This window comes from Sorex fumeus, unplaced genomic scaffold (genome assembly GCF_029834395.1).
Source record: "Sorex fumeus unplaced genomic scaffold, SorFum_2.1 ptg000047l, whole genome shotgun sequence".
In the NCBI taxonomy this organism is placed as follows: domain Eukaryota; kingdom Metazoa; phylum Chordata; class Mammalia; order Eulipotyphla; family Soricidae; genus Sorex; species Sorex fumeus.
Window position 1 is genome coordinate 38,590,265 of NW_026606104.1, and position 27,761 is coordinate 38,618,025.

Sequence of the window (27,761 nt, forward strand, 5' to 3'; positions counted from 1 at the left end):
GACAGGCCAAATAAACAAACAAACAAACAAAGCAAATAAATAAAAAGCAAGGCTCCAGTTAATTGTTGCTAAACCAATAACCCAGAGCTACACACTCCATCATAGATCTATTTAACAAAAAAGAATCTCGGGCCAGAGAGGGAAGAAATATAGGGCACACAGCCTGTGCCATTTGACCCCATTTGATCCCTGGGGCCGTGAGCTGGCCAGGAGTACGCCCTGAGCACCACTTGGAGTGCTCCGCCTCTGCAAACCTGAAGCTATGACACGTCATAAAAACTACACAACCTTCCTAAAACCAAGAAGCCCAAGCCTCAGAAGCTGCGTACGAACACAGCCCCTCAAGTAGCAGCACTGCACGCAGATCGCTCCTCTATGGTGCGGGAGAAGTCAGAGGTCGAAGCTGAAGACACTTTCCACAATCATGGCAAGTTCTTCACTTCCATGCTTTATTGAAAGTAAAATATGAATCAAAGACAGGTACTGGTAAGCAGGTTATATCTCTAAAGAGCAACTGGGTTCAGAGCAGGGTACCGTCCCATCTGTTGTGACACAAACCCTTTATGGTCCAATGCATCTGGCATGAAACTCCAGCAAGGAAATTGAACAGAACTTTATTCCTCGCATGACTATAAATCTCATGTAAACATGATTTCCCGTTGCTGCTACTCAATTTGTTCAGTCTCCACTGGCCCCCTCCCAACCACCAACCCTAACCGACATTTAAATATAAAATCTGAAACATTTCCTTCAAGTCTGATGTCCTTCAGTGCAATCTGCTTTATTTGACATAAGGCATTTTGGGACAGTCGCTTTCGAATGTTTTCTCTGCCTTTTGGAAGAGTCACGAATGGTTTACTTCTTAAATCCACCTTTTCTTTAATGCCCTAAAACATGTTAAACTCCTCTTCCCTTGTGGTCATTTCCCAGCAGTCAGCAAGTGTTCAAAGATTAATGTCCCAGTAGGCCAGTACCTGGGTAAAGAAACAGAGAAGAGGAGGTGTGAATTAAAAATCAAGGGGTCCTGCGTCCACCTGCCAAGAACTCATCAACAGAGAATATCCAATTAAATAAATAAGCATCGCACAGTCCCCTGATGTTGAGGAATAAGACAAAAGTCTGCTGATTCCAGGCTTACAACTAAGCCATACTTTTGCCGAAAGCCATGAGTTTCCTATGCATATCTTGAATCTTGATACAATTAGACTTAATTAGTCTTTACTGATGTTTCTGTTTCATGTTCATTTTTTTTAAGCTTTTTTTGGTCTCACCCAGCGATACTCAGGGATTACTATCTCTATACTTAGGAATTACTCCTGGCAGTGCTCGGGGGACTATGTGGGATGCTGGGAATCAAACCTGGGTCGGTCACGTGCAAGGCAAAAGCCCTACTTGCTGTACTATCGCTCAGCCCCTCATGATCATTTTCTATTGAAATTCTTAAAAACTGTTTAGATTAAGTCACATTAGGGGTTTCTTGGCAGTGGTAACATGTACACAAAGCAACCCTGCAAGAAAGGCTTGCTGAGGCCAGTAGCTCTGCTCACTCATCCAACGCATGATTTAGCAGAAAACCACTTGTGTTTGATTTAAACTCATCCTTTGGTAAAATCACTATCTGCGGCAGATTTTAGCAGCAGGGCAGAAAGAATAAAAATAGCAAAATTTCATCAGTAAATGTCAAAGATCTCTTGTATTGGTTGGACTAAGGAATACGTCATCCTGGACAAAGGGTAAGAAACGAGCTCTGCCATCGGAGCAAAGGGCCACGAAGCTGCGGTGACCACGACATTGCACAGAGCCCTCCTGTCTCCAGCGAGAGTGAAAGTCCAGAAATTCTTTAATTTGAAACAGACCGCTGAACCAATTCTTATTAGATCTCAAAATGCCACCAGCTAATCTCACAACCTCCTGTCTGCCTCCCATCCAAAAAATAAGGATGAGAGAGATTGGTGGCAGATACAATTACAGGCTGCTCTAGTCAAGCCCAAGTGCTGAGAAATGAAGAAGGCTGGATGAAAAAATGCACTTAACCAAAATTAATTATAGTCACGAGACTCTGACTGAATTAAACTTTAAAATCAAATTAAAGCAAGCCTTCATTCTAATGGAAAATTACAGCATGACTCTGACATTCATGAACAAAACGGGACAAATGTAACTTACCTTTAAATCCTTCTTCTGGCATACACACTGAGGGAAGAAAAATAATCCCAAATTTAAAATATGTTCATGACAGAGTTAAAAGACAGCTCCCATGCCCTGAGTTTAAAGTAACACTGTCCTCCTGTTGTTCATCAATTTGCTTGAGCAGGCCCAGTAATGTCTCCATTGTGAGACCTGTTGTTACTGTGTTTGGCATATCAAATATGTCACGGGGAGCTTGCCAGGTTTTGCCGTGTGGGCAAGATACTCTTGGTAGTTTAAAGTAACTTAAAAATAATAATAATAAAGCAGGGGTATGGCTATTTGTTCAGCCATTGATTAAGCTGATTTAATTGGTCACAAACTCCACATTACTTTTATCTTATTGTATCACCGTGAGAGAGTTACAAAGCTTTCATGTTTGAGATCCAGCCACACAATGATGGAACACCCAACCCTCCACAGTGCACATTTTTCACCACCAATGTCCCCAGTATCCCCCCCCCCCCATCCCAGTCTTCACCTTGTCTCTATGGCAGCCAATTTCCCCAATACTCTCTTGTTTTGGGCATTATGTTTTACTCGAATTTTCCCACCACCATTCAAGCCTAACTGCGAGGGGCAGATGCTAGATAATTCATTTCCCATAGCTCATTTTGAATATCACGAGAGCTCATGAGGGCGCGATTGTAAATGTAAATTTATAGACTGTAAATGGTTAGGTTCCAGAGACATCTCTGTATGGCACTAATCCATTTTGCGATTCAATTAGGAGTCTCTGGGCCAGGGCTGTTGGTACGCTAAGATGGAGCCCAGAGGCAAATTGTGGGCATGACAGTCAGAATGGGCAGGCGGGGACCCGGGGAGGGACAGCCTGGGTCCTCTGGCACAATGTAGCCTGGAGATTTAGTCCTAGAACCCACATACCAAGGACTTTGCTTGTGGAAGCTCTTGGTCACCCGGATTCCATCTGGAGTAAGAGACTGCACTAAAGTAACTTTTAATTACCTTATTATAATGGCAAATTGTCAAATTATGGATGTTAATCAGAGACAATCTTGGTTTTGTTTTCATTTGTACCACAGCCACATGGAGGGACACTGGTGGAAACTGGGACTATATTTTGCATGGCTCCAGGGCAGACCCTGGGAGACCCAGGTGGTGCTTCACAGAGCCCTTACACTCTAAAAGGGGCTCTTTAAAGCTTGGAGCCATTTGCTCAAGCATTTCATCTCTTAACAGGATTATACTGCTATTTCATAATTTTAAATAATATCTAACTTCAACAACAGACAATTATTTTGCAAAATAAAGAGCTAGAGAGATAGTACAGCAGTAAGGCATTTGCCTTGCCCTCAGCCAACCAAGGTACTATTCCTGGCACATGTCCCCTTGGGGACTGGCACATGAGACACTCTGAGAATGTCAATATGTCTTAAGTCACTGGACTTCAACCACCACTTCATGGGCTGGTGCCAGTACACAGATGTAGAAAGGTTAAGAACACTGCTTTAAGTAACCAAGTATGAGGGTTTACAAGTCTATCTAGTACTTCATTGCGCCCTACCCGCTGTGCTATTGCTCCAGCCCCAATGCTATCACGTTTACACCCATGAATTACTTTTCTATTCTGAATTTTCCATTCATATGGGCTTGATACATGTTTGCTTTCTCTCTGCCAGCTTTCTGCATGCTTCCTTGCATTGCCCAATTCCCTAAGTTCTTTTCAACCTCTTGATATAAGGCCTTTGGTACCATGCTCACATTCCTAAACCAACAGTAGGCTTTACCTATCCAGACGCCTATACAACTCCTTACAGTTGACACACAGGCAACGGAAACCATCCCCCTGGCATTCACCTTTTACTATCTGTAGGTTCAAGAATGTTTCACCTGAAAGGACTATCCTTACGTGGAAGATAGCGGCCCCACTGAACAAAGGTCTAGGGGTGGTCCTTCTGACATTCAATATCCTCATTCTCACCCAGCCTGTTTGATTCCTGTGTGGTTGAAATAACAGTCCAACTGCCCATCTGAGCTCCTGGTGATGTGGGAGAGGTAGTGGATTATGTGGACGGGGTGAGAGGAAGAGAGCTCGTGGGGTTAGAAGTGGTCTGAGATCTGCAGTCAGACTTTTACCCAATTGCCCCGCTGTCAGCTCCGACCTTACTCATATTTCCAGAGGCAATGATTCCTGCTTGCTGCCTCTGATTCTGCATCTGAAATAGCTTTGCTAAATCAGTTATATAAACTTCATTCGGGTTCACTAATTTTTTTAAACTTAGATATTTTTTACAGATAGCTTTTTCTGTATCTTTCAAGATGAACACCGTCAATACTCACTAGTATAGTGCTCAGAGGGCCACTTCCAACTGAGTACTTTGGAACATGGGACTCCCACATGCAAAATGTGTGTGCCAGCCCCATGAGCCATCTCTGTGACCTACCTTTCTCAGGGTCAAAAGTAAATGCAGTGACTGAGGCTAGCTCAGCGGGAAAGCTCATGCCCCAACTGGTTTGATCCAGAGAACACAACACACGTTGAGTGAAAATGAGAGTACTGTCCATTCAAGCTCCAATTATCTATTATTTCTATTCTGTAACCAATTTCTAATCCACAAATCCCCATATCAACTCTTTCTTTACCTTGCATGACATCGTCCATTGCAGCATAATCGGCAATCGGCTCATCAGCCTAGAAAACAAAGGAAGAGATTCATTATAAATCTCTTGGAAGAGAGCACATGACTCGCCATAGCCATGCCGCTGGATCCTGTGCCAAGCTGTTCTCACTCAGGGTGGCCCAGAGGGGGGCAGGTGAGTCCCTATCCCTGCCCAGGACCCAGCCCCAGCAGCCAAAATCCTCCAGAACTCAACCACAGCCATGCTCACGGCCACTCTTCACATGCTTGGGCCAAGCCTCACCTATGAGTGAATCCACAGAAAAACCAGGTATGCGGGACTTGCGACTGAAAACTCTGGGTTCAATGGAACGGGGAATGGGTGTCCTCTCCTTATCTCCCTGTTTCCCTTGTTTAGGCAGTCACACCTATAAACCGCCTCTGGCTGGCGCCAGATAATTTCATCAATGGTCATGGATCGAGAGACTCACTATAAATCTCCCAGAAGAGAGCACACAACTTGCCATAGCCATGCTGCAGGACCCCATGCCAGGCCGTTTTATTTGGGGCGACACTGGGGGAGGCGCGCTTGGGTGACTTCCCCCCCAACACACACACCAAGGACCCAGCTCCAGCAGCCAAAAACCTCCAGAACCACACAGCTGCATTTGCAGCCGCACAATCTTCACATTCTTTGCTCTAAGGAAACTTGTTGGATCATTTTCAGTGGGTTTTCGTAACAAACAATACAAAATAAATTATTTTGGGTGTGCTTTGGGGCAGGGGTGGGTATGGGATGGAAATCCTGAGATATGGTGGTGGGATTGGTGTTCAGATATTGAATGTAATCAAATATTGTGGGCTGGAGCGATAGCACAGAGATAGGGCGCTTGCCTGCACGTGGCCGACTTGGATGACCTGGGTTCAATGCCTTCGCCCCTCACAGAGAGCCTGGCAAGCTACTGAGAGTATCTCGCCCGCCCGGCAAAGCCTGGCAAGCTCCCTTTGATGTATACGATATGCCAAAAACAGTAACAAGTTTCACAATGGAGAGGTTACTAGGCCCTGTGAGCAAATAGGTGAACAACAACACTGTAGCACAGTGGTACAGTGCTACTTTATAAAAAACAAAATTAAAAAAAAAAAAAAAAAGGAAAACCATTCATAACCACAAGAAACGGTAAGTAAGTAAAGTAAAGGCCCTCCCGTTGATCATCGATTTGCTCGAGCGGGCCCAGCAACATCTCCATTGGAAATTTTGTTGTTACTGTGTTTGGCATATCGAATATGTCACGGGGAGCTTGCCAGGCTCTGCCGTGTGGGCGAGATACTCTCGGTAGCTTGCCGGGCTCTCCGAGAGGGGCGGAGGAATCAAAGTCGGGTCAGCCATGTTGGCTGCGTGCAAGGTAAACGCCCTACCACTGTGCTATTGCTCCAGCCCTGAAATAATAACTGTTAATACTAATAGATAACATTGAATTTTCGGTGTGGCATATAAATCAGAAACAAACAAAAAGGATGGAATGGTTTGGATACCCCAAAATTACTAAAATAATTTTACTCGGGGCTGGAGTGATAGCACAGCGGATAGGGCGTGTTTGCCTTGCATGCAGCTGACCCGGGTTTGATTCCCAGCATCCCATATGGTCCCCTGAGCACCATCAGGAGTAATTCCTGAGTGCATGAGCCAGGAATAACGCCTGTGCATCGCCGGGTGTGACCCAAAACGCAAAAATAAAATAAAATAATTTTACTCAATATTGAATTGAGATGCTGGTGAAGGCAGTATAGGTTTAAAAAGAAGATTTTTTGACAGGATGGACTATTATGCAACTCAGTCCAAGAGTCCTGCAAGTACAGAACTGTCTAATGGACCCAAAAAACACTGATTAGATAAGTAAGTCTATTTGGGGTGGTTACAGTGTAGCACTGCACACACAAGGCTCCAAGTACTCAGTACATGGCGTGGGCACCGCCCAAGGGTCCATCGGATGGCCCCCAACACTGAAGATGCTGAACAGCCCTGCATTACTGGCTAAGTACTGACCCGTCCAGACCATGCCATCACACAAGTAGCCCTGGGGCCCCCCAAGACTGATGAGGCCTTTCATCTACCCTCCAACCGAAAAGCAAGGCTCCGAACAATAACAAAAAGACCCATTTCTTTTATAGGTCAGAAGTCAGCACTGAATTTGGTTTAATGGGATTAAATGGCAGAGCAAAAAGATGAATACAAGTCCGATGAGCACTCCAGGTGATCATTCTGGCGGTCTAGAAATGCGTGTTTCCTGCATGCGTGTTTCCACGCATTCTCTCCTCCCCTTTTTCCCCCCTTTTGGGTCACACCTGGCAATGCACAGGGGCCATTCCTGGCTCTGCACTCAGGAATCACTCCTTGTGGTGATCAGGGGACCATATGGGATGCTGGGAATCAAACCCGAGTTGGCCGCATGTAAGGTAAAGCCCTATCCGCTGTGCTATCACTCCAGCCCCACATCTTCCCTCTTATGATGCATACTTTCATACACTCTGATGGGTACTGGGGCTCTCTCACCCCCCTGAAAAGTTCATAAAAAGTGCATACCTCTCTCTCTCTCCCTGCCCTCACCCCAGAACTTCTACGTAAAACCTTTTATTAAAAAAAAAAGTTTCTGAAAGAATTTCAATAGAACAACAGTTTCAAGAAAAGCAAAATTTTAAACAAAGAATGGGTGAACTGTGAAGGGTAGAGAGGGGTCTAAACTTATTTGGCTCATCACTCCCTTTTCAGGTAAAAACTACTCAGTGATCCCACCCCCACCAATGTCTACTTTAATGTGTGAGTTATTGTCCCAACTGCACGAGTTATTCCTAAGACCACCAAAACAGCCCAGGCTGACAGAACTGCCATGTTGGGTAGGAAGACTGCTCTAAGACAATGACAAAATATTTCACAGTTGTGACCCAAAACAAATAACCTAGCAAAGAATTCTGTAGTGCTCTGCTGGCACCAGATAATTTGTCATCGGCCATAATCCAAAGTTGCATGTCCCTCTCTCCCGGAAGGCAGCATTACACGACACACAGGATAATCATGCCGCTGGACCCCACACCAGGCAGTTTCACTCGGTATGCCTGGAGGTGAGCAGGTGAGACCCCCCTCCCCGCTCTAAGGGACCCACCCCCGACAGCTAAAAACTTCTGGAACTCAACTGCCACCGTGCTCATGGCCGCTCTCCACATTCTTGCGCTAAGTCTCACCCACAGGTGAATGTATTTCTGTACCGCGCGGCTGCATTTGCGGCCGCCAACAACTCATACCTCACACCACCCATACTCCAAGAGTACCGCACCACATTTGATGGGCTTTAAAGTAGGAGGCAACCAATCTCAAAGGGAATTTTTTTCACAAATATTTATCTATATACACATATAGATGTATATATAAGCACGCAAGGCTCAACCTTTAACAACATGTTACTGATCTCTTATAGAAGGGCCCCTGGGTGAAATACGAGGATTTTCACACTCTTTCCTCTAAGGAAACTTTATTGGCGTATTTTCAGTAATTTTCCATGACAAACAATACAAAATAAATTATTTTGGTTCTGCTTTGGAGCAGGAGTTGGGGTTCAGGATGGAAACATCTGAAATATGGTGGTGGGAAGGTCTAATGGTGGGATTGCTGTTTGAATATGAAATATAACAAAATATTGTGAACTACATTATAACTTCAAAAAAAAAGAATTCTGTAGTCGCACAGTGGGGAATCCTTCCATCCACCACAACTGAGTTATGAGGGGGAATGAGACCACAATGTACATAGTTCATACATGCTGCACAGCATGCAGAGTGGAACTGCTTGGGCAGGAAACCATTACATACCTTTAACAAAATGACAGACTCCGGAATGACGCCAAGGGTGCCAAGGGTGGCACAATCATCATTCAAAATCTTTCCATCGATCGACAGGTTCTGATCAAAAGGAGCAACTGAAAATGCATGCATGATCTGTGTGTATATAAAAGAAACAGTTTGTATAATGCAAAGTATGACATACAGGTCCTATCTGCATGAGATGATACTGTCTGCAGTCAGCCCACTTGCTACATACCAACTGACCGGAGCCACAACACCAGTACTATAGGCCTCTTGGGAGGCCTTGCCAGACTCAGAAACGATGATACCCAGAGATCCATTTTTTCCAACACTGTATAGAGGGTAGGGTGCTTGCCTTGTACCTGGCCAACCCAGGTTTGATCCTCTGTCACCACATATGGTCCACTGAGCTCAGAAGTGAGTGACTCCTGAGAGCAGAGCCAGAAAGAAGTAGCCCCTAAGCATCACCAGGTGTGGCCCCCCAAAACAAAAAACTGCATCAAATGTTTTTTTAAAAAATCACTAAAAAGCGCCTGGAGAGATAGCACAACGGGTAGGGCGTTTGCCTTGCACGTGGTCAATCCGGGTTTCGATTCCCAACATCCCATATGGTCCCCTGAGTACTGCCAGGAGTAATTCCTGAGTGCAGAGCCAGGAGTAACCGCTGTGCATTGCCGGGTGTGACCCAAAAGGGAAAAAAGAAAATCACTAAAGAAACAAAGTATGCCGACCAGCTTTTCCTCTCTGGAGAGGCCTATGCTTTCTCTTGAGTGCATCTCCCCCTATCTTCTTTCCTCCCTTTATGTCCCAAATAAAACTGCTTTACTTAGAATAAAACAAAGTGCACTGACATTAGTGATCTGTGAAGTCCATCAACAAGGGGAGTGGCAGGACAGCTCAGCCAGACCAACTTAACACAGAGACATGGGGCAGAGGCACCCAAGCTGGGTTACTAAATGGGGAATGCAAAGAAGAGAGTCGTTCCAGGGGTGTGACTGCTGCCAGTCCCACAAGAGCAACGTCAGCCTACTTAACTGCAACCACGCACACCCCAAAATGATGCAAAATGTGTTTTTGCATCATCCTTCAAGACTGGACAAACGGTTCTAAACATAAGTACTACTATCACTGAGAAAGGGTATAATGCACACACTTAGCATTTTCAAAATGCAGATGGGAACATTTAAATGTGAATTTACTTAACACTAATATAGCATGTTTTAGGAGCTATCAGGTTCATGGAGACGGTAATGTGAATGAGGAGGAGATAATTCAGAATGAAGGTATCAACCAAAGACGTGGAGGTCTGGGAACATAACTGATATCCATCAAGGGCAGGAGAACATAATGACTGCATTACACAGGTACGTTTTAACACATGGACAAGGCATTCCTGAACTATGGGGAAAAAAGCATCAACAAAGGTCATGCTAGTCCAAAAAATGAGTGACTCCATGATGAAATGGATAGGAATAAAACAAGGAGAGCAAAGGTTTCAGTTGCCAACCAATTAAGCTCTATGCAAAAACTTTTTTCCTTTCTACGGCAGAAAATACCACCCACTCGATATCTATCTATGGAAAAATGAAATATGATTAAACACTGAGCATCTTCTTATAAAGGAGATGAATAAATTCTACTTCATTTATATGTTTTAGGTAGATGAATTAATTGGAAAAATGTTTCCCGTGGTTTCAAGCACTGTAAGTGGGCATTTAGCTAGCACAAAACATTTACAGTTTTGCAAAGGTTTTCAAATCCTATTAACTTGGAAATGAGGAAACCCTAAATAATATAAAACCGCTTTATGTTCTGTCTAAACGAATCCACCCACCACCACCCACTGAGGATCACAAGCCTGTCACAGACTCCAATGTTATCCAGTGTGCTAGACAAAAAGGTCAGTTATGGGGAAAGTATTCAAAAAAGCACCCTAGTGAACAGTGAGGGGGGAATGGTTTTCTGGACCACAGTAGTCCTTATAGCAAGAGTGGGAGACAGGAGAAAGGATTCTGCAAAGGTAAGATGCAAGAATAGAAGGGGGTTGCAAGAACACCTGGAATGATTCCTAAGTGCAGAGCCAGGAGTAATCCTTGAGCACTGCTGGTTATGACCACCCCCCCCCCCAAAAAATACCAAGATGTGAGAAGAGTATAAATGAGATATCATTATAAAACCTGCTGTGTTCAGTCGGGCTGGAGTAGGAGCGATAGCACAGCAGGTAGAGTAGGGTGTTTGTCTTACATGCAGCCAACCAGGGTTTGATTCCCGACATCCCATATGTTCCCCCAAGTACTGCCAGGAGTAATTCCTGAGTGCATGTGCATTGCTGGGTGTGACCCAAAAAGCAGCAAAACAAAACAAAACAAAACAAAAACACACCACACCAAAACCTGCTGTGTTTAACAGCGAATTTAGGCAGGTAACATGTTCCTAGAAGTTATTTCTGCTGACTTTTGATTTGCTCTTTAAAACTGGTAGTTCACAATAAATGCAGCATGGACTTTTTAAATATCTTTATCCACAGAGAATTTTTGTAATTTAAAAGTTTTGAATGTTCGAGGTTTACCACTGACAGGCAGAAAAGCCAGTGACAGAAACAAGATTTCTTAGATGTAAAAGGTACAATAACAGAGTAAAGATATGCCAACACATTTATTTTCAGAGCCACGGGTTCAACCAAGGGAAATACTGCTCTCAAGACAATCTGGAACACATAACACTCTCAGAAAAAGCCTGTATTTTTGCCTCAATTACAATGATAACTATCAGTATCAAGGAAAAAAATGCAAAACCAGTGAAATATACCACAATAAAGTGGCAAGGAGGGAAAAACTGGTCAATGTTTTGGATATGTAACAGTCATTCGAACAAATTAGGGGACAGCTTTTTTCCATGGACATCTTGAACTCATCAGTCTTTTTGCCTATGTTTTGAGATACACCACTGGACTATCTATTTATAGCCTATTAGTATTGATAACAATTTTGTGAAGCAAAAAGAAAATCATGGTGTTTACATTATATTCACTGAACTGATTAGCACAGAAAATCATGCTTCACATAGAAGGACAGTGGGGATCATGGGGAGGAGACAAAGTAACTTGAAGGGGGCCAGAGTGGGGACCTCAGGGGGTTAGAGAATGCACTGACCCACAATGCTGCATGGGGGCTCCCAGCACCAACAAAAAGAATGTGGAAAACATCACTGTATGAGAAGATAAAAGCAACTTAAAAATTCTACCCAACAGGGGTGCAGAGACAGTACAATAGATAGGCTCCTGCCTGGCATGCAGCCAATCTGGGTTTGATCCCTGGCACCACATGATGTCTCAAACCTGCGAGGAGTAACCCCTGTATCTATCAAATAACCTACTGAGACATCAAATACACTGATAGAAAAAAGAATCACGTAGGACAGGGGTGAAGGCATTGCTTTCCTCAGGCCAACCCAGGCAACACTTCCCTGACAGAGGCCGGGGAACCTCCAAGCACTGCTGGGTGTGTGAGCAAAGAGAAGGGGGAAGAGAGAATACCCACTTCACTCAGTTTCTAGCCAAGAACTTAAACTGAATTTAAATTTTGCAGCAGATCCTGGTAATTGACTCAAATACCTACTAAAGGGACAAAGAAATAGCTTGATGACACATTTTGCATTTGGTTTGGCATGTTTTGCATTAGACGCATGATCCTTCTCGGGGAAGGAGTAGGGCATGACGCCATGCAAAGTGTGGCCCCAAAAGAACTTATGGTAAGAGAAAATCATATGCAAAAAGAAAGAGCAACTATCCTCAAACAGCATAAATGTTTTTTGTTCTGGGGCCTTGCCTAATGATGCTCAGGGGCGACACTTGGGTCTGTACTTGGGACTCACTCCTGGCAGTGCTCCAGGCACCACGCGGGTTGCAAACCAGGTGCAAGGTAAGTAAAAGGCTACCATCCGAACTACCTCAATATGTGACTAAGCAAAGTGAAAGGACAGTTCTCAACGCTTTATTATTGGGAAATACATTGAATAAAAAAACTCTTCACAGAAAGATGAACAATCTTGAACGTCTTTTAGAAGCAAGCTCTACTAAAACATTATAAACAGGCAGAAAGCAAAAACTTCACAGTTCTGAGGTCTAACATACTTTTCCTCACCTGAATTTTCAGTTCTTTTAAGGTTTGATTAGCAGAAACAAGAAGTGCTTTCTCACCGCGAACTTTTCTATGTCGCATACTTCGCCGAATAACTTGCTTTTGATAGGCTATGTAATTTTGATGGGATATTTTTTGCCGCTTTGTTCCGCCATTGCTCTATAAAGAAGATCCAAAACAAAGAATTGAAATTACCCGGTGCATGAACTGTGCTCATGAAATTTCATCAGGCAAACTAAAAGCAGTCTATTTATTATTGTCCCACAACCATTTGTAATTCACTGTGAATAATGAGTGGAAACCTGTCAAGGTCACATAAAAAAGGGCACTCAGGGGTCAGAGAGATACTACAGGAGTTAAGGCCACTTCCCTGAAACCAAGTTCTGATCTCTGACACCATATATGGTCACACCCGGGAACGGGTGACTTACAGGAACTGTCTGTGAGCACTGCAAGGAGTGTACCCCTCAGGGAACATAACACACCTGGGACAGAGACGCAGGATACAGAGTAAAGTGTGTGCCTAGCGGGCGACCAGCTGGGTTCAATCCCCGGCACCACATTTGGTCCAGACTCCCTCAGAAGCGATCCCTGAGCGCAGAGCCAGGAGTAAGCCCTGAGACTACTACTGGGGGTGGCTCCAAAAAAAACAAAAAGGGAAGAGCATGTCAATATTTAACAGCAAAATCAGCTTGACAGGTCAGAAAAATCACAGGAGAAACTGAAAATAAAAACTATTAAATACAATAATCATAATTGACATTAGTGCTTTGAGAAACACTGAAACTAAGTATAAACTACTGCGATCTTTAAGAAAAATTAGTACCTTAAACACATCAAGTTCAGATTAACTAAAAATAGGACTGAATAGTGTGCCTCTAACACGATCATAAAACACACAGCTTTGTCTACCAAATTTTCAAACCAAAATACATTTAATCTCAGTCCAATCAAACACTCAAACCCAATTCCCACTTTAGGGGAAATACAGGCGGACATAAATAACATAAGGAGGCAATTAGCTGAAGGCACACTGTGGAAGAATCAAGAGAACAGACTGGTTTCTCAGTTGACGTGGAAGAGGGGAAGAAAGTGGTCAAGATGAGGAGGAAGAGAAACGGACTCTTCAGGATAAAGATCTAAGGCATTAAACAATCCACACTTTGATTACACACTGCTTTGAGGGGAAACCTGATTGCTTAAGACATATTTGGGATTCCTGGAGAAACCTGAGTCTCAAGCAAGATCCTGTCTTTACTTAAGCACTAGTTTAAATATTTGCAATGAGATGTCATGATGACAATACACCTAAAACTGGCTAAGCAAGAGAAGTACAGGCAAGAGGAGGCCTGGTGAAATAGCACAGGGGTCAAGGCATTTGCCTTGAATCCCACTAGCCCTGGGTCAAATCTCCAGGCACCACGACGGTCCCCTGAGCACCACAAGGGGTCACTCCTGAGTACAGTCAGGAATAGCCCCTGAGCACTGGCAGGGTGAGAAGTATGGGCAAGGGTGTGTGCAGAGTATAACTTGGCTAGTCCTTAGTAAGAAAATAAATCTATGAGGTCAGAGAGGTAATGCAGCAGGAGAAGGGACGCTGCATGCAGGAGGCCCGGGTTTGAGTGACAGCCCTAGTCCCAGCTGAGTGGCCCTTTATAAAGCCACCAGTTGTAAAAGGGTTTGTTCCCTAGAACCACAATGCAACTTGTGCATAGGACCACGAAGTAGTAGCCCACCAACCCCAGTACTGCCAGGGTACTCAAAAAAAAAAAAAGGGACATTCCACAAATCAACAATTATCTAAATGAGGGGACCCCATGGTCTTGGCTGCGGGGTCCCAGAGTCACTGTACAGGAACCAGTGTTCAGGGGTCAAGGTGGACGCTGGTGGGAGGCACACAGGCATCAGCAGTGGAGCTGCGGTCACCAAGATTCACAGGTAAAGTGAACACGAGGCTTCCCGAAGGATGGATGGAGTACTTTCCTCTAGCTCCAACGTGGAAGGGGGTTAGAGGCAGGTAATTCCAAAATAAATCTACCAAAACAGAACAATTTGCTGCAGAAGCAGAGACAACCAAAAAGCAAAGCCCTCATCATTAAGCAAGACACATACTTAATGACTGATTTATAAAAAATGGATGTAAAAGCTTTTCCCAGAACTGTATTTTCAAAACTATCCATAGAATTTAAATCCAACTTATTGTACAAAACCAGTGAGCTGGTTTTAGAAGGCTTTCAATTTATCTAAGTGATGTCCAATACAGGATACATTATGAACCTAAATGGTACATAAGGTCAAAGTCAAAGGAACTGGGCTGAGCTGGTTCTGAGGAAAGGGATTTGTTTATCTCCATTAAGGACAAATGCAAAAGCATATCTTTTTATTATCATCATACAGCAGCAATTACAGAAGCAAGGTCTTAAGATAAACATGTTACAAAGAAAGATTTGAGGAGGCTAACATTCTGAAAAAGCTTGTCATCTTTCTGGGACTTTTCACTTTTTATCCCAAAAGAAAGATTTAAATGAAGAGGCTCCTTTGATTTTTTTTTTGTTTTTATTATTGGACAAAAATATTTAGAACATTCTAGAGTACTGTAACATCCAAACAAGGAAGAAAAGGAGCTATAAAGTATAAAAAATTACAGCAAAGAAGCAGTATTTTCCAACATTCCCTATTATTTTTGTAAATATGAAATCTGTTGTCATCCGCAACCAAGAAATTCCATGTCCACTCTGAAAAAATGCTGTGGTTACAACCACAAAGCATAAAAGTAGATATTCAGAAAAGTTACTTTTTCCCCTAAATCAAAATCATTTGAAAATGTAAAGAATGTTCCACTTAACTCATAGGCTGGCTGAAAAGCTTAAAAAGGCAGACATAGTACCTCATGGTGTTTCACTAATAAAAATTTAAAAAAAAAGGAGACATAAAAGAATAAAAACATGTATTTGAATTAGAAAGACTAAGGAATTATAACGGATTTTTTTTCTTTTTTGGCCTTTTAGGTCACACCTGGTGATGCACAGGGGTTACTCCTGGCTCTGCACTCAGGAATTACTCCTAGCGGTGCTCAGGGGACTATCGGGATGTTGGGAATCAAACACAGATTGGCTGCGTGCAAGGCAAATGTCCTACCCGCTGTGCTATCACTCCAGCCCCCTACAACCGATTCTTAAGTAACATCACCAAGAGATAGTAATTTTTAAAATACAGAGCTGTCGTCACAGCACAGACAAGACATAAATCAGAATGGGTATTACCCACAAATACATCTACTTGTGACAGTCACCCACAAATGGTTTATAGATCTCTGCCTTGAAAGATCTAATGTACAAAGAAAGAAGGTCATGGAAAAGAACTGACAACAAATTAGGAGGCAAAATTCATTCCAATAAAGAGGACACAGATTTAAAGGGAGGTAGCATTTATATGGGAAAGCCTCTGCTCAAGACAGAGAATGCACTCCTACACAATGCATACACAGCCAACAGAGGAGCTAAGGAGACCCACTGCTTACGAAAACATAAACTTCAAACTTACTCCTATACTATGCTTCGCCCACGTGGGGAATTCCTTTCCCTTTCTCTTCTGCTTCCCAATAAACTTTTCTACCTCCCCCTCGCACAAATGGTCCTGAGAGATAGTATACCAGGTAGGGTGCTTGCCTTGCCTGTGGACAACCCAGGTTCAATTCTCACCATCCCATATAGTCCCCCCAAAACTGTCAAGACTGATCTCTGAGCACAGAGCCAGGAGTAACCTCTGAGCATTGCCATGTGGCCCAAAAACCAGGGGGGAAAAAAAACATTAATACAAATATAAATTTCATTTAAAGTGGGGTGACCATTGGCACCAGGATGGGGCACAAACGTATTTCTTTTCTGGTAAGCTCTTTTTAACTACTTGCCTTTCATTTTAAATTTTATAGCGCACACTTCTGGCAGTGCTGCAGGACCTCACAGCATCAAAAACCAAATCCCGAGGTCTCATCCATACCAATAGGTGTTGCTCCACCACGTGGGCCAACCTTTGGTCCTCTTTCAGCTATTTATGCTGGTTTTTTGTTTTGGCTTGGCAATGGGGCCACACCTGGCTGTGCTCAAAGCTTCCTCCTGACTCTTTACTCAGGGATACCTGGTGCCGGGATAAACCAAAACCAGCTGCCAAAGCCAACACCCCGCCCACTGCATTAGAGCCCAAGCCCCTCTTTTCAGGTGTTTTTTTTTTTGTTTTTACATCTAACACGTCCCAAGATCCAACATGCCATGGAAAACATGCTGACAAAACTGTATCAGCCGGGGAAAATACATCCAGCTCATGGAGAACAAGACTCAAGAGGGCTTTTTTCCCAGGCTTTCTTAACCATTGTTGAAAATGAAGTAACAGTATCATTGTGTACAGACAGGCAAACAAACCAGTATCTGCCTGTAACAGATACAGCATATGGGCACTGTAACACACTGACTACTTCAGGGAGAATTCTAACCATAATATGAATACACAGCATTTCAGAAGACTAAAAGTAAACTTTAATTTAAGTAGGAATTCCATGAATTTAAGTATCTAAATAGAGTGCCCAGGAACACAGTGTTCAGACTTTTTGAGAAACTAAGACAAATACACCATACATCAAAGAAACATTATAAAATCATTTCCTGTTCTAAGAGACTTTTCTTCCCATCACTATACAGAGGATCAAGCCAACCAAATTCATACAAAACAGGTAGGATAATAACCAACAGAATATAGAAATAGGCAAGGAAGAATTTTAAATTGATGGCAATTGAAAATAAGAGACTACTAATTTGGTCATTTAATGTCATACTTAAAAACCTAAAAATCTTTAATAAAGACATTAATGGATAATGCTTATTTGGCTTGAGTGTTTTTGGTTGTTTTTTTTTTGTTTTTGGCTTTCTGGTTCTGCACACTTAGAATTACTCATGGCAACGCTTGGGGGGACCATATGGGATGCTGGGGATTAAGCCCAGGTAGACCGCGTGCAAGGGAAATGCCCTACCTGCTCTATGTTCACTCTAGTTCCAATGCAATACTTTTTTTTCTTCTTTTTGGGTCACACCTGGCCATGCTCAGGGGTAACTCCTAGCTCATGTACTCAGGAATCACTCCTGACAATGCTTGGGGGGACCATATTGGATGCTGGGGATTAAGCCCAGGTAGACCGTGTGCAAGGGAAATGCCCTACATACTTTCACTCTGGCACCAACGTAATACTTTTTTTTTCCTTGTTGGGTCACACCTGGCGATGCTCAGGGGTTACTACTGGCTAATGCACTCAGGAATCACTCCTGGTGGTGCTCAGGGGACCATATCGGATGCTAGGAACTGAACCCAGGCTGGCCTCGTGCAAGGGAAATGCCCTACCCGCTGTGCTATCACTCCAGCCCTCCCCGATGTAATATTTTTGAAGAATGCTGAGAGAATCTGTTTATACTTAAAAGATCCAGAGATGGACCTTTTACAAGAATCTGGATCTTTTAAGCTGGGCAGGGGAGACAGTTCAAGAATTTGCATGCTGGAGCCATGAATCAATCCCTGGCACTGCAGCCCCCCAAGCACTGCCGGGCGGGCATGATCCAAAACCGAAACAGAAGGAAACAAAGAGCATCTCCCACACCTACCTGATTAAAATCTGGATCCTTCTCTCCATCTGGTTTAGTTTCTTCTTTATCCTCCTCTGTTTCGGAACTGCTCACGTTCAACTCGGGAGCAGAATCTTTCATGACCTGAATATATTAGGAAAAGAGAGAAGTAGGTCGAGCCCTAGGAAAGATTAGAAAGGCATGCTATGGATGGAGAGTGGAGGGCAAGACTGCTGACCTATATCAAGAGGGGAGAAACTGAGTCAACAGTGGAATGACCGTCGGACAGAAATCAAGACACAGGGGCTCTCTGTTTAGTCTAACTTTATTTTTACCTAGGGGGTTTTTGGCCACACCTGGCAATATACTAGATACCACTTTATGTTTTTAGTAGATATTAATGGTCAACTTTTAGGGAAAACACACACACACACACACACATGCATACATACCCCCCTCCCATCCCCAAAACGATGAAGTAATGAGGCTGAGGGATAGTACAGCAGGTACAGCACTTGCCTTGCACGCATCCCATATGGTCCCCAACCCCTTCGGGGTGATTTCTGAGAAGAAAGCCAGGAGTAACCCCTAAGCACCACCAGGTGTGAACAAAAACCCAATAAAAAAGATAAAGAGACCTTAAATCAGTAAGAACAGCAGCTAGATCTTTAGAGCAACGGTTCTACCATTTTCATACCTAAGAACTAGATACTAATTTATACATGGTTTTAGTAGATATTAATGGGAAACTTTTGGGGAAACACACACACACACACCCAAGCCCCCTCTCCCCCCCAAACAAAAAAGTAAAGACATGCCACATGTCATATGGTGAACATGTGTGATTTGGGCAGAATGACACACCTGTGGCGTGGATAGGACCTCCCAGCCTTTCCCCAAGATTTACTCAAAGGCCTGAGCCAATTATCAGGATTATGCCTGGCTTTTATCAAGAAAGCTCGGGTAAGAAACACCTCTCACAGAACCTGGTTATAATGATCTATAGAAAGTACATGTAAAGACATAGTCATCTGGGTGACCAGAATGTATTTCTCATGTTTGGCTATCAACAAATTTCTGGTCATTTCTTCTATTTGGTGCTAAACTGATTCCTGGATAAACAGCTTTACAATGGTTCAAGTCAAAAGAGGCTGGAGAGTTAGTACAGTGGGGGAGTCTGCCTTGCTTGGGCAGACACAGGTTTGATCCCCAGCACCCCATAAGGTCCCCCAAGCCTGTCAGAAGTGACCCCTGAGCACAAACCCTGAGGACCAGCAGGTGCTGCCCCCAAACCAGAAAGGTATGTACAGTTATAGTATGACCTTTATAGCAAGTTAGCAGGTAATTAACCCAAAGGCTGGAACCTCAGACCCACTCCCTGCTTCTCCTCAAAAGGAAGTGGAGGCTAGATTGAGTTTCATTAATAACAAACAATTCACAAATGTCTGAAAGAGCTTTCAAAGAGTGTGTCATACGGTGAACATGTGTGATTTGGGCAGAATGGCACACCTATGGTGTGGCAAGAACGCTCCCAGCTTGTCCCCATACTGTCCTATGCATCTCTTCCATTTCGTAGTTCAGATTATATCCGTTATAATAAACTGGTGGTAAGCTCACAGGTTTCCTTTGAGACCTTCTAGGAACTGATCAAATCAGGATGGTGTGATGAGAACCTGTGGTTTATGGGCAGTGGTTAATATAGAATGATGTACGTTTGAGACTTGCACCAGATGTGAGAAAGGGTTTGTGGGAAACTCATGTAATCTGCTGGTCAGAAGTCAAGTCGACAGCCTGGGGTCCCACCTAAAGACATGCTGACCTCACCTGAACTGGCAAGTGAACTGGGGGACTGAGCACCCACTTGCTGAACCTGAGATACGGTCAGACTGGGCTGATTCCTAGGCATCCTGTCTGAGAACTGCATCAGGGGAGAGCGCATGCATGTGAGACCTGGTTTGGGAACCGAAATCTGCCCCGTTTCTTCACTACCTGTCCCAAATTCTCCTTTTCACTTTACCCTGTTACATGTCCTTCAGAACACTCCCCTTACAGATCCAGAGAGAAGGCTGAATAGTCAGTGAATGAAAGAAACACAGGTTCACTGTGCAGCACGATACTACTGTCTTCAGCACTGCCTGATGTGGTCACAAAATAAAAGCAAACCAAACACACGACTTCCTGTGTAAAATCACAGGATCAATTTATGGACGATCATGGTTTTTCTCACTATAGACATTCTTATTTGTTGTTGGGCCACACCCAGCAGAGCTTAGGGCCCACCCTTGGCACTTACAGGGGTTTTATGGGGGTGCCAGGGATCAAACTCAGGTCAGCTGGACCAAGGCATGTGCCAACCCTCTGTACCATCTTTCAGGCCCTCAGGGCAGGAACTGTTCTAGATTCATCATTATATGGAACCAGCATCACGTTCTCACACTCTACCCTTCAATAAACACTTCTGTATGAGATCAGTAACTGAACAAATCCCCAAACCATGTTAAAGATTCATGTACAGTTGATCAACTGACTCACATTCTGATGTCAAATCGCTCCAGGAAAACAAAAAGTGCAACAGCAAATCACAAACACACTTCAGGGGCCTAGAGATGCGGTGCAGTTGCCCGGTATTCACCATTCACGCGCAAAGCCCCAGGCTGATCCCAGGAACCAGATGCCCCAACCCACCCACCAGGGATAAGTCTGAAGGCTGGCAAGCAGGGGCAGATGTGTCCCCCATAGGAAAAACAAAGGCAAGCTTGATTACTGTTTGACTTGGCCACAACAGGGATTAGTACCTTTTTATTATCTACCACTTTGTGGACATAGATGGTGGCTTGAGTGTATTCGCGGAGGTCCCTCTGTTGCTGACACAATAAGCCTTCTCTGCATTCTGGACAGAGTTCTTTAAAATACAACAACAACAAAAAAAGGAAACAGAAGTGCCTGAGGAACAGTTGTCAGAACCAAATCTCTAGAAGCATATCAACTACTTTGCCAACTACTACGTGCAAAAATACTAATTTCAGCAAATACACATACCGAAGGTGATTATTTTACTTTTGTTCTTTGGGGACCCCAGCCAGACTGGACCATGTGCTGTCAGAAACCAAACTCAGGGCTGCTTCATGCAAAGGGTGAGCTCCAACCCTGGAGCCACCGCCCCAGCACCATGAAAAGATCATGCATCAGTAACTGGCTTTGAAGGATTCGTTTAGAAGGCCACACAATAGAGCATACTCTTTCCTTTCCCCTTAAAATATCCAATCTTGGGCCAGAGCGATAGGACAGTGGGTAGTGCTTGCCTGGTACACAGGCAACCTGGCATCCCATATGGTCCCTCGAGCCCTGCCAGGAGAAATTCCTGAGTGCAGTCAGGAGTTACCCTTGAGCACTAATGGGTATGGTCCCAAAACATAAAAAATAAAAATTAAAAAAATATATATATATAGAACCTTAACTACGTAATGCAAGAGCAACATGAACACTTACTAGGCTCAGAAATATACTGGGTCTCTGAAGGATTCATGTCTCCAACTGTGGTCCGGGTGATTTTAATTATATGATCAACAACGAAGAGCTTTTGAATCATTTGCCACTCAGTGGGCCATATGAGAGCTATACTGTGCAAAAAAACAAAACATGCATTAAGATACATAGAAACTCAGAGAACGTAATCTAATCAACACCATCAAAATCAACTACGTAATATAAAGTTAGAGGGAAAGGAAGCTGGATCATCAATTATGAAGTGCTTTTTCTCATAGAAAGGAGGCCACAAAGGCACTTAACTGGACCAGAGTTACATCTACAGAGAGGAAGAAAGAACAAGGCAGGCACGGGTAGCCACTCCCCCTAAAGTGCTCCGTCTAGTAAAAGCAAACAAAGAGAAGGCTAAAGGAATTTTCCTAACAGACTTTTCTATAATATCTGAGAAAATTCCTAAGCAGCCTCCTTCTTGGAGGCAGAAAATCCACAGGAAGGGAAACTCACAGTTTGGAGTCTTCTTTGGTCATGGACGTGAAAGTGAACATGAGGCCGCCGTGGGGACACAGGAGAGCACTGTTCCCGACGGCGGACACGGGGCTGCAGCGCGTGGGCTTCCTGGCCAAGAGAGAAGGCAATCAGTGAACTGTCTGGAAAAACGTCTAAGGCATTTTAAAATGAAAATAAAATTAAAAAGAGCATCAGTAATGTGTACTCAGGACCAGATAGTAAAAGCCCTATGAAAGATATGAAAATAAGGATCCATAATTTCTCGATACCAAAATCAACAACATACACGGAAAAACAGAATTTTGGTTTATACCTAACAAATTTCCTCCATTCTTCTACAAAGAACTGTGACACAATGTATAGGACATCAGTATCCTAGGAGAGAAAAATCACACAAAAATCATCATCTATTCTCTGCTTTCTTAAACAATATCTTCTAGGAAAAGTTTGTCCATATACTGTGGTTTCCTTTTCAAATTTAATTTTAAAAATGGACGAATCCCCATCTACAAAGAAACAGCAAAGATGGAAAAAGTCCCAAACTGGGAAATCAAATCAAAGAAATTCTGGGTCATTCTAACACTTCACCAGGAATTTGGCAAGGACTTTTAAAAGGTAAGATAAATGTCACCTTTTTTAGAAATCACTGTACCTCTGGCCAGTTGCTGAGACAGGGTCTGTTTTTGTCCTGGAATAGATTTGGAAGTGAAGTCTTTTGCTCATTTGCAATCATCTTATGTAAGGCTTCATTTTCTTCCCCTTCTCTTTCTAATATCTGAGAGAATGAAGCAATCAACATCAACTGCTGACAGTGGGCACTTGCCTCCTCCCTGCCTGCCACTGAACAAACACACAGCGTGGACTCCCCCAGGGCACGGGTGCGGACGCGGGGAGCAGGCCGCCCCAGCCAGCCGGCACCATACCTTGCACTGGGAGCAGCACTCTCTATGGCTCGGGAACTCAGGAGCCTTGGGGAAGTACTGCCGCAGCTTGCTCCATGCCTCCTGAGAAACAAGCCGCCTTTCATTTTCAGATATGCATAACTCTCCTGTTTAATAAAACATTTATTTTTTTTAAAAAAAGCGTTACTTGGAAGAGTGAGGTGGGTACTTGGTGGTGGGTGTGGTGGAACTGTGTACACGGGAAACCATCACTAACACTACTGGAAATCAGAGAACCGTCCTCAATAAAACGATGTAGAATAAGAGTGTTAGAAGGGCCAATAATCTCCCAAAATACATCTCAAACTTAAAAAAAAAATCCCTTGACCATCCTGCCAGTCACCAGGAGCTATTGCCAGCTCAGTGCTAGGGGACAAGAGGTGAATGTGGTGGAAGAAGAGGGCAGGGGACTGGGGGTTGTGGGTACACTCACTGGGGTGCTCAAAGGATCAGATGCAGCTAGGATCAAACCTAGGGCTTGTACATGGGCTCCTGCACACAGACAAGCATCCAGGTCCTTCCAGGGATTTTCCCCAACCCTATTTTATAAATGTAAATAACATTTGCATTCTTTATAAAATTAAAATATTGTGGTAAAGGTAAAGGTAAAGGCCCTCCCGTTGATCGTCGATTTGCTCGAGCGGGCCCAGTAACGTCTCCATTGGAGACTTTGTTGTTACTGTGTCTGGCATATCGAATACTCTCGGTAGCGTGCCGGGCTCTCCGAGAGGGGCGGAGGAATCGAACTCGGGTCGGCCATGTTGGCCGCTTGTAAGGCGAACACCCTACCGCTGTTCTACCTAAATTACAAAGAACCCTAAAATTTTCAACTACATCTAAAGGAACATTCCTTTATATCCTCAATCTATATATGTGATTTATAAACCAGGAATCTGGGGCTAGAGCAATAGGACAAGAGGTAGGGAACTTGGCCTTGCCTATGGCTGACCTGGATTCCACTCCCAGACCACATATGGACCAAATATGGTCACCTGAGCACGAGCCAGGAGCAAAGCCAGAGTACTGAGTGTTTGGGGACCATAAGGGATGCCGGGGATTGAACCCTGGTAGGCTGTATGCAAAGCAACCACCCTACTTGCTGTACTATTTCTCAGGCCTCTATATGGGGGGAATTATTTAATAGCATTTTATATCCATGTCCATTGCAATTTCACACTTCAATTTTATTTCAATGCACTCCAATTACCAAAAGCATATTAAATAGAAATGGATCAACAATGTCGTATACAACCTTCTCAGGAGCAATCACCTATAGATTCAGACAACAAAGCAATCTACTAACCAAGTGAAAACCATCTCTGGTCACCCTGCCACAAACCGTAACCCCTTCAGAGGACATGTCCCAAGAGTCCCCATGACCGACCCCTCCTCAGGAGGGAACAGCAACAGCTGTGCAGCCCCTTTCAGCTCCCTGCTAACCTGCCTGCAGCTGGCTGCCCAGGAGCTTCTCCCCTCTTCACCCACAGGCTGCATCGTTCTTGGTTTTGATTGTTTCCAGTTAGTAACACTACATGTGTTTCTACCTCCATCAGCAAGGTTTTGGTTTGGGGGGGGCCACATCCTTTGTGGCTTACTCTTTGCTCTGCATATAGAAATCAATCCTATTGGTGCTCAGGGGGACATATGAGATGCCAGGGATCGAACCCGGGTCAGCAGTGTGCAAGGCAAACTCCTTATCCGCTGCACTATTGCTCCAGCTAGAGCCAAGGTGTAACAAACGCACGGCTGCCCAGTTGTTGAAGAATTACTTTCTGCTATGTGTTTTAAATGATAAACTAAATTCACCTTGTGAATACTGAGGTTAGGATATGGTCCCAAGCCCTCTCTCATCTGAACTGATTTATAGTGACAAAGCCAGAAGTGATCTCTGAACAGAGCCAGAACCATCCCCTAAACAGCACTGGATATGCCAACTCCCCCAAAGTCCTAAACCTATTAAGATGTTCTAATTTATAATACTTCAACTTTACCTCCTAATATACACAAAGGTTACACAAAGGTTAATGTACACAAAGGTTAAGTGTGAGACATTTTGTAATGGCTCAAAGTTAACCAATGAAGAGCTAAAATTATAAATTTATCATGACTATTAAACAGGGCTGGAGCGGTAGTTCTGCGGGTAGGGCGTTTGCCTTGCACGTGGCTGACCCGGGCTCAATTCCCAGCATTCCATATAGTCCCCCGAGCACCGCCAGGAGTAACCCCTGTGCATTCCCAGGTGTACCCCAAAAAGCAAAAAGAGAAAAGAAAAAAACGCAAAAGAAAGCAGCATACTCTTCAAGAAATGTGCGGAACATGTAAACTCAGTGATTTCTTTTTGCAGTGCTGGGGGTGGAACCCAGGACTCTATGCATGTAAAATGTAAACTCTACCACTGAGCTTAACTGCTGATCCTAAATATCTGTTAAAAAAAAGAAAAAAGAAAAAAAAAAAAAACACTGGCCAGAGAGATAGAACAGTCAAGTGCTTACCTTACAAGCATCTGACTCAGGTAGGCTCCCCAGCACCCTATACAGTCCCCAAACCCACCATGTCGAGCCAGGGGTAAGTTCCAAGCACCACTGGGTATGCCCTCTTTCCCACCAAATGCAAGGGCCAGAGTACAGTCAAGCAGTCAGGGTGCTGGCATAGGAAGCTGCTGACCTGGACTTATCTCCGACACCCAATAATACAGCCCTCAAGCCCCCCAGAAGAGAAGTGATCTCTGCGCACAAAACCGGGAATAAGCACTACATACTGCCAGGTGTGCCCCCACCCCAACAAACAAAAACAAAACAAGAAATAGTTTTCTCCAGTGTTTCCTGGTGCTGCCATTTCCTCTGCCACCCAGGGAGTGTTGCTCGCTGCACAGGGAGCCCAATGGGCTGAGAGCGGGTGTAACAGGCAGAGACCCAAGCTCCTCCGAATTACCGCCACATAGTCTCCCCAGCCAAAAACAGACCCCAGAGAGAGGGCTGAGCACTAAGTGGGTGTGGCACAGCTCCTGCACCCATTAATAATACAAGCACACAGAAGTGCACAGCCATCAAATGCTACGCTCCAACAGTGCTCCAGCCCTACCGAGAGCCCCATGATCCCAAAGAATTCAGTTCAAACTGCTGAGCACATGCTTAGCACATGGGAGGCCCTTCTTATCACTAGGAATCCCCACACGGGGTAGTCCAATAGCAATAATAACAACCACGAAACACCAAAACCACCATATAGTTATTGAGCCAGGGGTGGCTTTGCATGCTGAACTCCAGTGTTCGACCCCAGGTAACAAGGCACTGCCAAGAACCCGCATTACCCAATAAAAAAACCTTCAGTATGGAAACGGACTACCTGATGGTGGTGCCATATTAGGACTGAATCTAATCAAAGCAAGCAACTGAACAACATATCTAGGATACCATTAAGTCAGACTGCCAATTTAAGATTCATGCTTACCATGTGGACACAGAATGTCTTCATTAAAATTTAGTTCTTCCTCCTCTTCTTTTCTTTCTTCCTTTGATTCATCTAATCAAAAATAATCCAGGTAATAAGTGCTCAGGATGCTATATTAAAGTTCAAAGTAAAAGATACTACTCTGCACAATTTTGAACAAAGAACACTCTAAAGTTTCTAAAATTAAGACACAAGTGATTCCTACACAGTTCAGGTATGATGTGTCATATTTCTTATCCTTAAAAGGAAAGTAAAATATCTGAACAGCAAATTAACTTCTCAAAGATCTAAGTCACACAAGACAATGTGCCATCTTAAAAATTAAATAATTTCAAATTGTTCCATTAATTCTGGTGAAGGTATTCAGAGTACCGTGTCATAAACCCAGTTAATCACCTGCATGTCCTGGCACTTTCATTTACCTAGTTTGAGAAGTTAATAAGGGCTCACTTAACCTTCAATACCAAGCATATAAGAACTTACTTTCCTGTTCATATTTCTCACTTTAAATCCGCTTTTCATACTTTCCTCACTGTATAATTTAATTGTGTATACCATAGCTGAATAGTAAACATGCTGGGCAAGATGTTTGTTGTGCATGAGAATCACCCTGCTGAGTCCCTAGCATCACCTACAACCCTCCTATACCTCTAGCAATGGTCCCCAAGCACAGAGCCAGGAGTAATCCCTGAGTACTGCCAGATGTGATCCAAAGAAAAATTGAAAATTCAATGTCTTAATTTCCCTTTTAGGTGTAGGATAACATTGCTTTGTCCTTCTTCCACAAGCTTAGGTTTATCTGATTACACCCATCACAGTGCTCCAGGGGCACTTCCATTGTGTTTATCTGTAAACAGTCTTCCCTATGCTCTCCTCCCCACCCAGTTAATCAGCTTTCCCCTTAATCAGACTGTTAATTTCTAAGGTCAGTTTCCCAGAAATCTATGATTTTATAAGTGAAATATTGTCTTTCTCCTCTCCTTATGCCTTATGAACAGTTTACTTTAA

At 43.7% G+C, this 27,761-nt stretch overlaps 1 protein-coding gene across 3 annotated transcripts in view; it reads right to left on the reverse strand.

Annotated features, from left to right (window-relative positions):
* Positions 1 to 427: 427 nt before the first annotated feature.
* USP48 (ubiquitin specific peptidase 48) overlaps positions 428 to 27,761 on the reverse strand; it is a 70,916-nt gene continuing 43,582 nt past the window's right edge. For all 3 annotated transcript variants that reach the window (XM_056123141.1, XM_056123140.1, XM_056123142.1), the window contains 13 exons: positions 26,754 to 26,825; positions 23,286 to 23,410; positions 23,015 to 23,137; positions 22,676 to 22,737; positions 22,360 to 22,470; positions 21,859 to 21,989; positions 21,165 to 21,271; positions 18,409 to 18,513; positions 12,767 to 12,922; positions 8,631 to 8,756; positions 4,792 to 4,840; positions 2,167 to 2,193; positions 428 to 974 (listed from right to left, as the gene is read on the reverse strand). In XM_056123141.1, coding sequence (XP_055979116.1) covers positions 952 to 974; positions 2,167 to 2,193; positions 4,792 to 4,840; positions 8,631 to 8,756; positions 12,767 to 12,922; positions 18,409 to 18,513; positions 21,165 to 21,271; positions 21,859 to 21,989; positions 22,360 to 22,470; positions 22,676 to 22,737; positions 23,015 to 23,137; positions 23,286 to 23,410; positions 26,754 to 26,825 — 1,217 coding nt within the window. In that variant the 3' untranslated portion in view covers positions 428 to 951. The remainder of the gene's footprint in view (positions 975 to 2,166; positions 2,194 to 4,791; positions 4,841 to 8,630; positions 8,757 to 12,766; positions 12,923 to 18,408; positions 18,514 to 21,164; positions 21,272 to 21,858; positions 21,990 to 22,359; positions 22,471 to 22,675; positions 22,738 to 23,014; positions 23,138 to 23,285; positions 23,411 to 26,753; positions 26,826 to 27,761) is intronic.